Consider the following 17,656-nt stretch of genomic DNA (forward strand, 5'->3'; position numbering starts at 1 on the left):
ACAAACCTTCCTACTTAAATAGCTTATTTCCAAACTGGTTTATTACAAATCATAATAATCTACAGTATCCCAGGGTATATTAATTGAACGAAAAGCTTAATTTAGGTATTACTGCTGGAGATGGGGAGTCAAGTGTATACAAAATTAGCTGAAATGACACTTTTGACTTTCATTTACTATTAATATTCTTAATCTTCAAGTCAAATGCATTTGCTTTTTGCAGCACACCTCCTTATTACGAAGTCAGCAGTTCAGCATGTACAGATAGACTGTAACCTTAAATAACACCGAGAGAGGAAAGAGATTACACACAATCTTCTTATTATACTTTATTGAATATCATACATGGCGCAGACTTCTGTCATTAGCTTTTATGAAGCAGCTTGAAACTGCCATGTGTCAATTCATCCTACTGTAATTGCTTTGATACTGTATGTATTCTAAGACTAGGAAAAATGAATTAAAAAAAAAACTTACAAAAACAACAAAAGACTCCATTCATCCTGGTAGAGAAGCCTAATGAGACACTTCAAATGCAGTGATCCTGTAGCGATGCTCACCTCAACGAATATCTAGTTATTTCTGGAGATTTTTTTAAACTACTTTTAATAAAGCTACTTGGGCATTTCGGGACATAAACACTCTGGCTGTCATTTTATTTAGATATTCTTTAAAGAATAAAGCAAGTACTATAAATTACTTGCTGGTAGTGGCCGCTTTTGATGTAATTTTGGTATGCAGAATTATTATAAAAAATGGACACAAACAAGGTAAAGAATAGTTTGAAACTGCATTTTAATTTATTTATGGTATATATACTGGTCTCCATTATAGGTAAAGTGTGTTCTTTGCAGGTAAGTGTTAACTAAAGTTGAAAGTGTACACATCTAAGGAAACCACAAAGGACTGTGCTGGTAGATGTTCATGCAAGATATGTAGGAATATACAAAAATGCAGATCAAAATATAGGAAAGAAAGGACTAATACTTTAAATCCTACGACTGGCAAAGGAAAAGAAAATGAATGAAAGGGAAACAATGAGCTGTTAGAAATTATTTTATTAGATACTATAAGTTTGTTTACTTGCTAAAACATATATTTTATAATTTCATGAGCCATATTCATGTCACTTTTGAATGGTAAAAAAGTAATATCTCTGGGTTTTTTTTATTCAACCTTTCAACACAAATTATATTTTACTATTGCATTTATATAGCTTTGCAGAGAGCTTAGTTATATAAGTAGGAGATTTATTATTAAGCGTTAAGTTTCTTTCTGTCTATGAAAGATGCTATGAAGGGTGAAGGTTTCCATGTAGGGGTTTTACTGAAAGGGCTGAGGGTTTAAAGACAACCTGGGGATATACTGTACACGTCATTCCAGATAACCAAATCATGAAAGCCTACTTCTGAAAAACATGGCCATGCAGCCACCTGGTCTTCCCACCCCTTTAGTTCGAGGAAAAACTTGTATAACTGGAGTTATGGTTGTTCTTACCTAATATTCTCCATCACCTGCCATTGCTCCAGCTGAAGGAACTTGTAAAAAATTATACTGAATCTCCAATGTGCCTCAGCACTGTGTTTACATTAAAAATGCCATTACATAAAACACATGTTTGGTTGCAGTTATGTTAATGAAGTTTTTGTTTTGCCTCAATTTGTTATAATTATTTTATACTCACATAGAAAACAAAGATGAAAAATAAAATATTTTATGAAGCCTTAATTTTTGGGACATCACTTCATGGCAGACTATGTAACCACATTATAATAAAAGATCCATCCAATAATCTCTTTACTTTACAGAACAGTACTTTAGGACTCAGAGCATCATTATAAAGACAAGATAACAGAAGAAAAAAATGTGGTGTCATAATATAGATCGAAGAATGTCTCTTTAGGTATACTACGAAGAGGAAATAAGTACATAGGCTTTAACTGATGGACTAAAACAGCTTCACAGAATGTCAGCGCCAATTCTTCCATATTCAAAATATATTATATTGAGAATAAGAAAGGTTAAGATGACATTTCAATGTAATATAAAGCCATGAATCTGATTTCCAGTGTAGTCATCATGGCATCTAATAAATAATGAGATCCAGAAAACAAGATTGACTTTTCTCTTTTATTGTTTACATGTTTAAGAAGGTTCAAGAGAAATTTTAACAGTGTAACCAGCAGCCCCTACTGCCATCTACTGGCTACACACTTTACTGGTCCATCATGGATAATTCTTTTTACAGTAGATGGACTGTCATCCAATACTCATTCACTGTACATTAACAAGGAATTTCTAAAGTACGTTTGGTAATCTGGATAAGAAAAGTTGTGGTTCTGTTTGGTTGGAGTTTGCCTTTATTAGCCCAACCTATTAGGTTTAATCAGAACACATTTATTGACCAGAACAGTAGAAATGTTCTTACTCCAAATGAGCTATTTCTCTTTAGGAATGCCATGTTTTCAATGCTAGTTGGTGATTGAATGTGAAATTTATGGATTGTACAATAGACAGGTCCCCAGAACTGGGAATGTACAAACATTACAGTCCCTAGCACCAGCCTTCTACAGGAAAAGACAAGCTTTTGGAAAGCAAGGCAGCATACGGCTACATAAACCACAGCAGGCATTTTGTTTGCATTAGGTTTGTGACAGTAGTACTCTATTTTTTTAAATCTGTTTGTTTACATTTTACCATTTCTTGGGTGACATAATTTTATGTCAATTTCATGTATATACTGTACATTTTATACATGAGGTCGCTGAAAAGGGGTGTGTGGCACTCCTGATATCTATGCAAAAGGACGAAGGTCCAAGTCTTTAGAGTCCTGGTGTTTCCAGTCTTGCGATATGGTTGCGAGACATGGATGCCATCCAGTGACCTGAGACGAAGACTGGACTCCTTTGGTCCTTTTGTCTCTCCGGAAAATCCTTGGGTACCATTGGTTTGACTTTGTGTTGAATGAGTGGTTGCTCATGGAGTCCCGAATGAGGCACATTACCTGCATTGTGAGGAAGTGTCAGTTACGACACTACGGCCATGTGGCACAATTCCCCAAGGGTGATCCAGCTCATAGGATCTTCATTGTTGGGGGCCTGAGTGGCTGGCCCAGGCCAAGGGGTTGCCCATGTAACTCCTGGCTGAAGCAGATAGAGGGTCTTTTCCGGAGGGTGGGACTGGAACGTGTGTCTGTCTGGGGGTTGCAAACCAGGATCTCGAGCTGTTTTGTCGTGTGGTGGGTGTGGCAATGCACTCCACCATTGCATGCTCCCCAACTTGACTTGACTGTACATTTCATGTACACCCCCATTTTACGTACTGTGTTCCAATATTGTGTGTTTTTGTATTGAATGAGTGCCACCATTGTCTTTGTCTATCTATAACGTCACATGATTGCTAGGCATCTGATACATATGCCCTGTAAGAATATGCCACATGATCTGTTATCTATCAGTCACATGATTACTTAGGAACTGCTGGGGTTAGACCAGCAACATCTGATGAGCATCAAGCAAGTTGCAGCGGCTGATGACATAACAATGAAAACCATAGTTGAAAGAAGAAAAAGAAGAAAAGCAGTGCCATCTGCAGAGCATCAAGTACAGGATACAGAATATGCGGATGAGAAAGATGGAGAAAAGCATGTGACAGGGGACACATATGTAAAAAAAATACTGTCCCTATAAGCCCATTCGCTAATAATCCTCCAGTACACAGTACATATAGTATACGTTCAGTGTAAATATTGTGTTTATTGAACATTTAACTTAACAAAGAACTTTGTTGTATGAAAAAAGTAAAATAAAGATAATTGTTAAGCACATCACAGGAGAGTGTTGCCAGAATTAAACAGTTCAGCTTGATCTATATGAACCACCTTTGCTTTACAACTGTAGGTCTATACGTACTTGTGGAACCTTATTGCAATCTGATCGAGAAGGTGGCAAAGCAGTGTCTCTTGTGCATGAGGCAAATTGCAGAAGCCAATTATGTGATAGGAAGAAGAAGCTGCAGCATCTGCTGTACCATCAAGTGCATAAAAAGGCATTACCTGCTGGTACTCACAACTACTGGGGTTAGAACCTTTATCTTGGCCTTAACCAAAAGCTTTTGACCTAATATGTTCTGGAAAATCAAAAAATTTTAGCTCGCAGCAACCTTGAAAAGGTATAATGACAATACAGAAAGAAACTTTTACTGAGTGTCTTACCAGTAGGCAGAAAGGCAATAAGAGCTTGACCCTCACAAGCCCATCTATTGATAATCCCATAGTAGATGCATCATATATTTTCAGAATTCATAATCAAATGGAAGAATTGCGTTTATTGATTATTAGCCGTGGTGAAAAATAGTAATAGGAAGAAGGAAAAAGAAGAGCAGCAAAATCTTTGAAGCTGAGTTTTTTCATGGTGAAAACAAAACACTATCTTGCCAAAATGGAAAAGTTCAGCTTGCTCTATAAGAACCACCATTTTTTATGAACCGAAGGTCCTTGTGTTTCCTAGTTTTATGTAAAATTGCTGCTTAGGATAAGATACTTCCAACATTTGTTGTAAAGTAAATGGTCAACGTAGTGACAAAGCTTTCTTTTTGAAGCATTTCTACTTTACTTACGAATTTTGTATGGTTACTGGCTGTCATTTAACAAATTTTCTTAAAACTTGGATCTATTGTCCTTTAGTGCTTCCACTTTAATGGAAAGCTACGGGTGGTCACAACAGATAAGTGTTCACATATGGATGAACCAACATAATGAGACATACAGGAAATTAAATTGTAACCAGTGATAAAAATAAAGTTACAAGTAGATGGTCAAATACAAAAGTGTGAAGAGAAATGAGCAAAAGCATGAAAAATATAAGAAAAAGGCAAAAATTTGAAAATTGGCAAAAAGTCAAAAAACATAAAATCAAAATATGAGAACAGGTGAAAAGCTTTGTCAAAGCTTCACAAATTTCAGAGTGAAAATTCTCTGGCATGCTCTCTATTTTATTTTTCTTGTCCCTTCTTGATGCTGCATAGCAACAGGTATTAATAGGAAGGATCAAGGGCAAACTGTAGGAAAAACAAGTAGAAGAGTGCACAGCCCCAGCCAAATCCTGACTCTCACATTTTAATACTAATATCTGAATTGTTAGAGATTATAGTTTATCCTAGCAGAAGCTTATGAAAAATAACGTGATGGTTAAGGTGATGAACTGTAAAGTGCAAGGAGATACAACTGAGAAAATATCTGGACACTACAGATGTACACCCGTGAATATGTAAGTCAATTTCCATAAAAGGATTAAATGAAGAAAAATGAATGACATGCATTTTCCTCACAGGCTCAGAATATTACATGAAGAGCATTCCTTCTAAGAAAATAGGAATGAAGACATATCAGATGTCTATAGGAAATAGGACACTAGCAAAGTGTGACAAATAACTGAAATCCTTAAGAAGTATACACATATGATTTAAAACAAAAAATAAGCAGGTCAGAAAGAATGATAATGTACCTTGTCCAGCAGAGCTTATCAAAGAGCTCCTTCATTGTCATTTTGTCCCATTCCTCTGCATGTGGTGCATTCCAAGGTGCCTCTTTGGGAATCTACAAAATGAAAGATGAAAATACCAGGCTTGAAGCTTATATTAGGTGATGTCTGCAATGTGAATTTAATTCTTACATTTAAATGTGTAGTACTTCTTTTTCAAACTCAAATGTATGTTTTTAGTCTAATTCATTCTTTTATTCATGAAGTCTGTTTTCTTTAAAATCAAAATAATTATATTCCTTTATCTAATGCAGCACATATCTGAAAACAAATGCAGTGTGTCAGGCATGTGTACTCATTTTTCCATCCATCCATTACTACACTTCACTTATTCCAAATGAGGATTATGAAGAGATGTAGCTCAAACAGTTAGAATGAAATCCAACAAGAAATGGGGCACTATTCCATTCCAGGTCACATTCAAGCAAGTCACACCGTCATACCAGGCTAGTTTAGAGTCATCAGTTAATCTAACCTGTATATTTATGGATTTTATGGGTTTGTGCTGGGTGAATATAGGGAGTATAACACTTTCGCTATCTTTTGTTTCATCGGTTTGCTTAAAATGGAATAGGAGAAAACTCTGGGAGACCACTGCAGTCACTTCCTCCACTCACATAGCCACATCTCTTCTGAGTTCAGTCCTATATAAACAAAACCCTCACTGAAAGTTAGTGTTCACTTACAGAAGAGTTTTTTTGGAATACGGACATGAGACAATATTAAATTATATAAACCTAAGATGGGTAGTACAGTGGCTTAGCACTTAGCACATAGCACTAATGCCCTAGATTTTCAGTTCCTTAGCTTTGAATCCTGTGCCAAGTCACCACATGTGGAGTTTGTGATGAAGCAATGCTTTGTGTGTCTGCTATCATTACAAAAAGTGTGAAAAGAAAATTTGAGGGCACTTGTTCCACAGCTTCTGTTAACTAGAATTAAAAAAACATACAGACTTGAAATAAGGTCTAAACAGATGAACTCAATGTGTTAGCTGTTCTACTAAAGGTAATATTAATTACATGTTTATATCTTATGACTCATTTAATTAGGTAATGTGGTAATATTTTAGTTTTAGACCAGCAGAGAGCACTGTCCACTTAGATGTACATATCTGATTGGCATGACCACTTTTTAAATAGCTCAAGAGACTACAAGGTTACTACAGCACACTGAAGTACAAAACAAAATAAACTAAAACATGTCTTTCCTCCATAGTAAACAAGAACATGATTTTAGCAAACCTTTAGTACACTTGGAAAAACCTTGTAACTGACAGAGGTTTTATATTGGAGAAACATAACAAAGTGACTGGGCAGCCCCTCTAAAGGCCACTGTGAAACATGATATTAATGAAAAATAATCATTTCATACAATAAAACTAAAAGAAAAACATGTCTGAAAACTAGAATTAAATGAAAAGGAGAAAATAAAAATGAAAACAAAACTAGTTTATGTAATTTTCATCACACTACTCTCTTTACATAATTAAATATTTTTTAAAACTGTGCAGTTGTAACATTAGTTCAGAGAAGAGCATTGACCTTTACACATACTGTATGCAGGTGTAGGTGTCTGAATCTGCAGATTTTATTGATCATTTCATCCATCAGCAAACTTTCCCTCCTAGAACTGAGAATGAATACCAAAGCCTCATCACTTGTTAATGTCTTATTCTGTGGATTTTATTTGCCATAATTGACAGTGAGTTACAGATGCCCAGATAAAGTTGGCAGGCAACTTTTGCTAAACTTCAATGAAAAGGCACTTACAGTAAATTATAACATGCCACATGTTACTTTTAAAGATACAGCTAAATAGTTTGAAAATTAGAGCCATGAAGGATTTGTGAAGCTTGAATAGGCACTTCCACAAACTAAAAAAAATTATCTTTATACACCAAACAAGGTAAGAATTTCAGCAATTTCACCTTTACATTACTCAGATATTGCTCGCTTGTTAAGGATACCTTTGCAGTGCAGCATAGCATGCAATTAATGTTATAAACTGAGCCGACGTTACACATATGCAATTACTTTTAATCAGGTTATTATTACTGATGTTTCAAAAATGATGGTGCAGTGTCATAGAGCACATTCTTGTCACACTATATCGTGATGAACTTCTCTGTTAAATGCTTCATTGACAGCAAATAGATAGGATGTAGTTATCTTAATATATTTAGAATGCCCCCAGTATTGCAAAGTTTTTAACAGGGTATTGGGACGTGTTATGCTTGTTAGCTCTTCAGCACTGTAATTCTGAAGTATGCCATCCTGCTCAGGGTTTATTTTAACAGGAGTAATGTACTAGATCTGCTATATATTGTGCTGCTATATTTCTTTACCTAACAAAAGCCATGTTTAACATACAGCTCATCAATGGTAAACCACTAGAACCATCTGGTTAATTGCAGACTGCAATCTTGATATTCATGCTATAATAGAAAAAAAACATTTCTAAATGAGACGACTTTGTCTAGTCTATTTACTTTGCAATGGTACAATGGTCTGGCTGGGATTGTTAGATCTGAACTGAACAGCAAACAAATGGCCTTTGACTGGTTCATGTTGTCGAACGTTTGGCTGTAAAACTGCTAACAAAATCCACTCTTATCCTATTCACTATTCCTTATAACTGTGACTAACTCTAACATCTTTATTTATATTCCTACACGTAGGAGTACAAGAGGTATTTGTTCATGGCTTTTCTTCTGCTTGTTTCATAATCTAATTCAAAAGTTCGACTTTCAAATATTTATCTATAATTTGGTGTCTGATATTAGCTTGTATCCTATCTTATTTATGTTATCTTTGCTTTAATTCCTAATGTATTCATTTAACTATTTGTGAAGCACTTTGAGAATGGGAAAGGCACTATATAAATAAAAATTATTATTATTATTATTATTGTTCAGTAACATAAGTGCCCAGTCAGTGTCTGTATGGTGTTTGAATGTACTTCAGATATCGTTTAAGTGCTAGATGTTAGAAGTGTGCCATTAAACACTCTCAAAGGCCAAATATTCCTACGTGTTGTGTTAAATTACACCCTCCCAATTTAGACTACCAGGGAAGTACCCCAGTTTTGCATGTTGCTTATCAAGTGAAAGATCTGAGATGTTGCTATAAACAGATGTTCAGTATTTAATGTAAATGATATGCTTGCCAAAATGCACCTACAAATGGAAAAACATTTATATCTATTTCAGCTATTATTAACACAGTTCAAGTTGTAACTTCAACAGAATCTCAAAAAATAAGCAAAGTAAGAATTCCCCCAAAAAAAAATTCACATGCAAAGTTTCAAAATGAGTAGATGACATATTGTCAGCCTTAAGGAGATATCAGAGAATAATCTTACTGCTCACAAAGGGAATCTCAAAAATAAATAAAACAAGAGTTTTGGAAATTAAATAAAATAATTATTTGCTTAAACTTGTTGAAGGTTAAAGTAACAAGTTACAACAGAGCACTCTTGTCATTTGATTCTTGCATTTTTGATTATACTGGAAATCTTGAACTGTCACATTATCATCAGATAAAACATGAATGATATACAATTAGGCAGCAATAAAGAAAGCTACATTTTCACACGTGTAAAACTGTGGATATTTTGGTGAGTAATGCAAAGCTATTAAAATGTGGCAAAAACTAAAAGTTAATTGCTGAAAGACTAAAAAGCTGAAAAGAACAAAAAACTAAATAAAAATTAAAATTAGAAAATGTCAAACTAAATAAAAAATCAAAATCTGTTTAAGGACTAAAACTAAAAAATACTTTATAATTTCAATAACGCTGCCTGTAAAAGTAGTCAAGAGTTACTTGACAGTGGTGAGCTCATTAAAGTAAAAGGAAATCCTAGAAAAACAACTTATAAGCACTACTTATAGAGAGGTACCAACTGGGAAATGGGAACAAGCCAGTATTTTATCAAGCCATAAAATTTCCTCACAGATTTGGCTGGGAAAAGTTTCTTGGCATGGGACAGAAGAAGATTAATATGTACATGCATATGAAAAGTCTGGGAACCCCCCTCAGCCTGCATAATGATTTACTCTACTTTCAACAAAAAAGATAATAGTGGTATGTCTTTCATTTCCTAGGAACATCTGAGTACTGGGGGTGTTTTCCGAATAAAGATTTTTAGTGAAGCAGTATTTAGCTGTATGAAATTAAATCAAATGTGAAAAACTGGCTGTGCAAAAATTTGGGTCCCCTTGCAATTTTGCTGATTTGAATGCATGTAACTGCTCAATACTGATTAGTTGCAGCACTAAATTGGTTGGATTAGCTTGTTAAACTTTGAACTTCATAGACAGGTGTGTCCAATCATGAGAAAAGGTATTTAAGGTGGTCAATTACAAGTTGTGCTTCCCTTTGACTCTCCTCTGAAGAGTGACAGCATGGGATCCTCAAAGCAACTCTCAAAAGATCTGAAAACAACGATTGTTCAGTATCATGGTTTAGGGGAAGGCTACAAAAAGCTATCGCAGAGGTTAAAACTGTCAGTTTCAATTGTAAGGAATGTAATCAGGAAATGGAAGGCCACAGGCACAGTTGCTGTTAAACCCAGGTCTGGCAGGCCAAGAAAAATACAGGAGCGGCATATGCGCAGGATTGTGAAAATGGTTACAGACAACCCACAGATCACCTACAAAGACCTGCAAGAACATCTTGCTGCAGATGGTGTATCTGTACATCGTTCTATAATTCAGCGCAATTTGCACAAAGAAATGTATGGCAGAGTGATGAGAAAGAAGCCCTTTCTGCACTCACGCCACAGAGTCACTTGCTGTATGCAAATGCTCATTTAGACAAACCAGACTCATTTTGGAACAAAGTGCTTTGGACTGATGACACAAAAATTGAGTTATTTGGTCATAATAAAAAGTGCTTTGCATGGTGTAAGAAAAACACCGCATTCCAAGATAAACACCTGCTACCTACTGTCAAATTTGGTGAAGGCTCCATCATTATGTGGGACTGTGTGGCTAGTTAAGGGACTGGGGCCCTTGTTAAAGTCGAGGGTCAGATGAATTCAACCCAATATCAACAAATTCTTCAGGATAATGTTCAAGTATCAGTGACAAAGTTGAAGTTATGCAGGGGTTGAATATTGCAAGTAGGCAATGACCCAAAACAGTTCAAAATCTACAAAGGCATTCATGCAGAGGGAGAAGTACTGTACTGTATAATGTTCTGGAAAGGCCATCATAGTCCCCTGACTTGAATATCATCGAAAATCTATGGGATGATTTGAAGCAGGCTGTCCATGCTTGGCCGCCATCAAATTTAACTGAACTGGAGAGATTTTGTATGGAAGAATGGTCAAAAATACCTCCATCCAGAATCCAGACACTCATCAAAGGCTATAGGAGGTGTCTAGAGGCTCTTATATTTGCAAAAGGAGGTTCAGCTAAATATTAATGTAATATGTCTGATGGGGTGCCCAAATTTATGCACCTGTCTAATTTTGTTATGATACATATTGCATATTTTCTGTCTTAACTTAACTTAATGTCACTGCTGAAATACTGCTGTTTCCATAAGGCGTGTCATATATTAAAAGGAAGTTGCTACTCTGAAAGCTGAGCCAATGATAAACAAAAATCCAAAGAGTTAAAATGGGTTCCAAAACTTTTTCATTTGACTGTATATATTGTGAAGATCAGCCAGGCTACAGGCATACACCAGGACACACAGAAGAGGCCAAAACACACGCTGTTTTAATTTCTCTCTTAGCACACAGCACAGTGTCCCCAAACAGTCACAATTACTCAGTCCTTTCAATTCTTCTCTTTTCTTTTCTTTTCCTTCTCTTCTGCCGCCCTCACTCCTCCACTTGCAAGCTCTGTCCTCTGCCTCCGAACTCCAGCTCTCTGAATGGAGTGCAGCAGCCTCTTTTACGTTATACCCAGATGTGCTCCAGGTTCTCATTGATGACCTTCCTGCAGCACTTCCTGGTGTGGCGGAAGTGCTGTATGGGCACCCAGAAGCACTCTCTCTCCCGGACCTTCTATCCTCCAAGTGTTCTGGCTAGACGGGAGTCCCAGCTGACACAATATATATATATACAGGGTGGTCCAGATCTAATTATGCAATTTTCATTATGCTATAACTTAAGTTTATAACTTAACTTTATTACATAAAGAATTCACAAAAAAATTATTTAGCACCTGCCCTGCATTCCAAAATGGCGAGGAGACGGTTGGAACAGCAATTCTTTTGTCTTGTATTGTTTTCCTGCATTAGATCTGGAACACCATATATATATATATATATATCACGCGCGCACGCGTGAATAGGAGATGGACCTTAACACGCTTCGGAAGACATTTGCCGGCAGGGAGTGGCGGGTACTAACCTTTTCCTTTGCTTTCTTCCAGGAAAAAAGACGCTCCGCCACCATAAGCCTCATTCCCACAGCACGTTACTTCCGCCATTGTTCCTGACGTCATCAGTCCCATCCTCCCTCACGGTTCCTTCCCAGCATTCCTCCATTTCCGGCTCCTCCTTTATAAAATGGCCGCCGACGCCATTTTCGGTGTCGCGCATATGGACATTTTCTGCTTATATATTTTGACCTTGTTTTGTTTATTATTGTGGATATTTCTACAGTATACGGGGCCGGAAACCCCAAACCTTTATGCTGTCTCCTCTTGTCTCTTTTACAATATATATATATATATAAATATATATATATATATAAATATATATATATATATATATATATATATACCTGTATATATACATATATATATATATATAGCAGAATACCAGCTTATGCGGAGAAGTAGTGTTAAAGAAGGTATGAAAAAGAAAAGGAAAAATGTAAAAAATAACGTAACATGATTGTTAATGTAATTGTTTTGTCATTGATATGAGTGTTGTTCCCATATCTATATATATTGTGGTGGATTGCCGGCATTTTACTCCGGCCCTCACCCCCTGGCCGCTAGGAGGAGCTCTCCCGAAGCATATACGGGCCCCGAATTCCAGCAGGGCCTCATGGACTATGTAGTTTTTATACACAGCCCTGCTGGATACCTTGGGGGCCACTGGGAGTCGCTGTCGGGAGGCCAATGGACTCATTTGGGCACCATGACCCGGAAGTTCGTCACAGGAAGAGCGACGGGCTTCCGGGGTGAAGAAAAGTACTGTTTACCCTGACCCGGAAGGAATAAGGACTTGTGGAACTGTTGGGCAGAAAGACTTCCGGGTCAAGAGGAATAATAGGACTGTGGGAACTCCCAGACAACGAGCTGAGCTGGGTGGTAGGAGGGCAACGCGTCTGGGAGTGGAAGATTGTGATTATTATTGTTATTGTGATTTATGAATATAGTGGAGTGGAGGGTGCTTGGTGCACATTATTACAATAAATATAAGTATTGTGGCAATTTTACCAGGTGTTTGGCGTGGTACCTGAGGGTTCAAGGGAGCACTACTGCCCCCTACTGCAACAATATATATATATATATATATCTATATATATATATATATATATATATATATATATATATAGCAAAATATCCACGCTTGGCAGCAGAGAAGTAGTGTGTTAAAGAAGTAAAGAGAAACAAAAGGAAACATTTTGAAAATAACGTAACATGATTGTCAATTTAATTGTTTTGTCACTGTTATGAGTGTCGCTGTGATATATATATATATAGCAAAATAACCGCTTAGCGATGTCGTGTGTTAAAGAAGTTATGAAAAAGAAAAGGAAACATTTGAAAAATAATGTAACATGATTGTGAAAGTAATTGTTTTGTGTATTTGGCGGCAGCGTCACAAAGTTATTTTCGTCTAGCTGCATTAGAAAATGTACCATGACGTCTGACCACCTCCTTTTTACTGTTTTCTCACAGCTTGGATTGCTGCTGTCATAATGGGTTTGAGTCTGTATATATATATATATATATATATATATATATATATATATATATATACACACATACATATCTTCATATCTATATACATATATACATATGTATATACAGTAGATACCTACATATACACATATATATACATATCTATCTACATCATATATACACATACATACAAACATACACACAGGTATATATATGTGTATATATATGTATGTGTCTATATGTGTGTGTATAGCTTTGGTCACTGAGTGCAAGGGAAAAATAATAAAATATAGTCTATAAGTTATTAAACAGTAAAACATTAACGTTTTAAGAAGTACAGGTACATTGAGCACTACTCGAGTGGTTGCGGGTAAACTACATTTTAAAAGACAGTATAACAGAACAGGTAAGTAGTACTAACAGCAGCTAAAATGTATATGGATCATCTCCCAGTAGTAGATCCATTTTGAAAGGCGCTACATGACGGCTGTGGTATAGAAATTACATTTTCTATGTGAACGTTTAAATTTCTGCCTCTGGTAATGTGCCTTACCGGTATTACCAGAAATTAAAGAAAATTTGTTTTGTGTCCTCTGCAGTGTTAAGAGAGAAAGGCTTTGGTTTGGGATAAAAGGAAAAAAGGTGTAAAGAAAGGAAAGTTGCCTTTTTCTTTTATATAGTATAGAGACATGTGTTCGGTGACGTTATGATCGCCTTTTGGGGACAGTCGCGGTGGGTCTTGTGTAGACTGGTGAGACGCCCCTGCCATTAATCGGCTGTGATGGCACTGTCAGTCCTCCACTCGTGTGCGTGTCTTCATAATCCGAGCTGAGGACCTCATAATCGTATACGTGCAAAAGAAAGTGTGAATCGCCTTAATATTATTTTGCCGTGGTGTAGAAAAGGGGTCCGTGTTTGCACTTGTCTGGGCTATAGCTCAGGGGGAGGATGAAAAAAATTAAAAGTGCTCACTTTGACTTAAGGCAGAAGCGCAGTCAGCGTCTTGAAGGCCGGCACAGCTATGCTTGTAGCGCCGGCTGCTCGACTTTTGCTGGGTAGGAGACCGCAGTTTTTGTACACACGTTCCACAAATGAGACACAAGGGTTTACCGGCAATGTCAGTAAACATATACTCAGCCTCCCATCGGTTTTTAAATGTTCTATGTTCAGAATCACCTTTTCTCTTTGGCATCGTGTGGGCTAGCTTGGCAATAACTTGTAGCATCATAAGCTAGACTTGATTAACGTGGTAAGTGTTCGACAAGGCAGCTGAAGCGCTGGATTATGGGATCTGTAGTTTATTGTGTTACCAGCGCTTCATATCCCCGGGCCATTAATAACAATAATACAGTATATAGATATAATTACACGCCGGGCCGGATGTGGCCCGTGGGCCTTGAGTTTGACACATATGGACTAAATAGAATTTGAAAAGAAATATTTTTTGGAATGTGATCGCAAGTCAGATCGAGTTGACGCGCACTACAGTACATCGAGCCCGCGTGCTATTGTGGTTTTGCTTGTGTGCCTCAGTAAGTTACCGTCCCCTCGCTCTTACTTTTTTACCGTTCATCTAATGAATACACTGAGTATGGCTTTACCAAAACAATCATTGATCGCAAATAAAGTATCCATTATTCATGAAGCTTCAATAGGTGATCTGTCTTTCTGCGTAAATCGCATGTGTTTTCATACGTCTCAAACTAAGGGGATGCAAGGCTAAAATGAATCGAGAATCGCGCGTACATACTTAGTGCATCACCTCTCGGGGAATCGAACCTCGGACGTCGCCGCTACAGGCAAAGGCTCTACTATTGCGCCACGGCGTGTGGTTTATCTATTTGAGCGTAGCAGTGTAATTCGGTTTTTGTTCAGCACTCTTTGGAACTGTTGCTTTTTGTCTGCGCACTGCGTCAGTTCACGTGAGCCGCTGAATATGGTTTTATATGTCACTCGCTCGCTTCTAATTGTTTCGCTGCTTTCTTAATTATATAATGCATGTTTTCTTCAGCGCGTTTTGTAGCTCTTCCTGGTTTTCTACGTAATGCGTGATTACGTGAGAGGCGTGATGATGTCATACGAAACTCCGCCCCTCACGGCTTCGAGCTGATCTCCATTACAGTAAATGGAGAAAAATAGCTTCTAGTTATGACCATTATGCGTAGAATTTCGAAATGAAACCTGCCCAACTTTTGTAAGTAAGCTGTAAGGAATGAGCCTGCCAAATTTCAGCCTTCCACCCACACGGGAAGTTGGAGAATTAGTGATGAGTCAGTCAGTCAGTGAGTGAGTCAGTCAGTCAGTCAGTCAGTCAGTGAGGGCTTTGCCTTTTATTAGTATAGATATATACACAAGAGCACAGTGCATTCAGCTGTAGTTTCCAGACAGTGCTAAGATCTCGTAAAAAGCACACTATTTTGAACATCTGCTGTTGTTAAATACATCTGGTACTGCTCCAGGACTCATCCAAAATTGCGACCAGGGACTTATCAAATGATTCTTAGGAAGTGCAGAGAAATTCTGCAGGTAAACGAGCAATATCCAGCATAACCAAGATAGTTAGGTACTAACTCACTGTGTACTGAGGACAAGGGAAGAAGACTAAATCTGTGTGTTTTCTTTTTTCGAAACTTACAGTTTACTATTGGTACTCTGACATCTCTAAATATCCATTTTAGGATAATTGGCGACTATAAATTAGCATAGGATACAGGACATTAGTGGATTTAAAATATTAAAAAAAATATATATATTATGTTGATTAGTAACAACATGGTGCAAGTCCAGTAGAGTGCCCTGTGATGGACTGGTGTCCAGTCTACACTTTCCTGCCTTCCTCTCTGAACTGCACAGATAGGTTTTGTCTCTCCAGAGCTCTGAAATTGGATTAAACACAGGTTTGGTAAACGGATTAATAGGTGGATATATTACGACAGGGTGTTTTGTCAGGTGCTCACTGAAAGATGTTTTTATTACAGATGACAGCAAAGAGATTAGCTGCACAGCTATTGTGCATGGCAATCAGTCCACCTAATGGATGTTACCCTTGCTCCTTAAGCCCATAGGCATCGGCATGTAGATCCTTACTGAGCCGACTGAAATAGTTGCCAGGTATTTTCCTAGTGATTTAATGAGTGATAAGAATACTCATGCACATTAAGAGGGTGTAACCATTTACAGAGAAAACAAAGAGAACAGTGGAACTTTTATTATTTATCTTATAGCATATAATGTATTTATATATCATACATTTACAGACTAATCCTAGTGCAAACCTAAACTGCACAATATTTAAGAAAAGCATGCTTATATAATAAGGAAAATTTGCACACTTAAGCAAATTTGTTTCACTAGCAGTTTAGCTTAGTTGCTAAAGCTTTGGACTTTACACTACAAATTTGCTGTCTCACTGTGTATACTAGAGTAAGTCATTTAAACTGCAAGTGTTCCAACAGCAAAATGAGTGTAAAAATGTTAAATGGAAAAACTCTGTTTTCTATGTTTTGTATAGAAAGCATACATTTTTCAAAACTGTATTTAAGGTGATAATGTAGTAGAACATTATCACCAGCTAGACTTACCTTAACACAAGCCTAACTATAAAAAACCCAACAGTTATTAGGAAAAATAAAAACTTGTTCCAGGTGAAACTCAAAAGTGTATATGTGGTTTGTTTAATTTATTTAAGCATGCCATTCTTTACATTGAATAAAGAAATGTTCCATGTGTGCTCATCTCTGGGAACAAAATGCTTTGTGTTAATTCACATAATCATGAAACGACTAATAATAGTCTAACCAACCTTCCAAAAGGCTAAGCAGGAACCTATAAACCCTTCCTTGTGAGCCTGATGAACACTGATGATACCCATTCAATTGCCAATCACAGTTTATTCAGGTGAGCTGAGTTTTGCAGGTCTGATTTTACTGTTTTAATCACTCTGATTCTATGCTGCTAGTTATGGGATACAAGAATGAAAAAACTGCCGTTGTTGCTGTCAGATCCTATTCCTTTATTTCATATGCCACTATAGGAAAACGTGGGCATTACCCATGCTGTTTGACACTAGTGGCACACCAGGCCTACTAAGGCAGCAGGTTTAACAGACATCCAGCTGCACAAAACCCCCGCTTACATTACAGACTAAATGACTGAACTCTAGCTTGTACTAGGATCTTCCTGTTCTTCATCTAATAACAAGCGTTTAAATCAGAGTTCAACTGACATCTCTGCAGAGACTTCT

The 17,656-nt window shown here is 37.0% G+C and overlaps 1 protein-coding gene across 1 annotated transcript in view; it reads right to left on the minus strand.

The window, feature by feature from the left end:
* mao (monoamine oxidase) overlaps positions 1-17,656 on the minus strand; it is a 176,276-nt gene that overhangs the window by 77,065 nt on the left and 81,555 nt on the right. The window contains exon 5 of the mRNA XM_039745143.1: positions 5,505-5,596. Within this exon, the coding sequence (XP_039601077.1) occupies positions 5,505-5,596 (92 nt within the window). The remainder of the gene's footprint in view (positions 1-5,504; positions 5,597-17,656) is intronic.

Source organism: Polypterus senegalus, chromosome 2 (genome assembly GCF_016835505.1).
Source record: "Polypterus senegalus isolate Bchr_013 chromosome 2, ASM1683550v1, whole genome shotgun sequence".
NCBI classification, from domain to species: Eukaryota; Metazoa; Chordata; class Cladistia; order Polypteriformes; family Polypteridae; genus Polypterus; species Polypterus senegalus.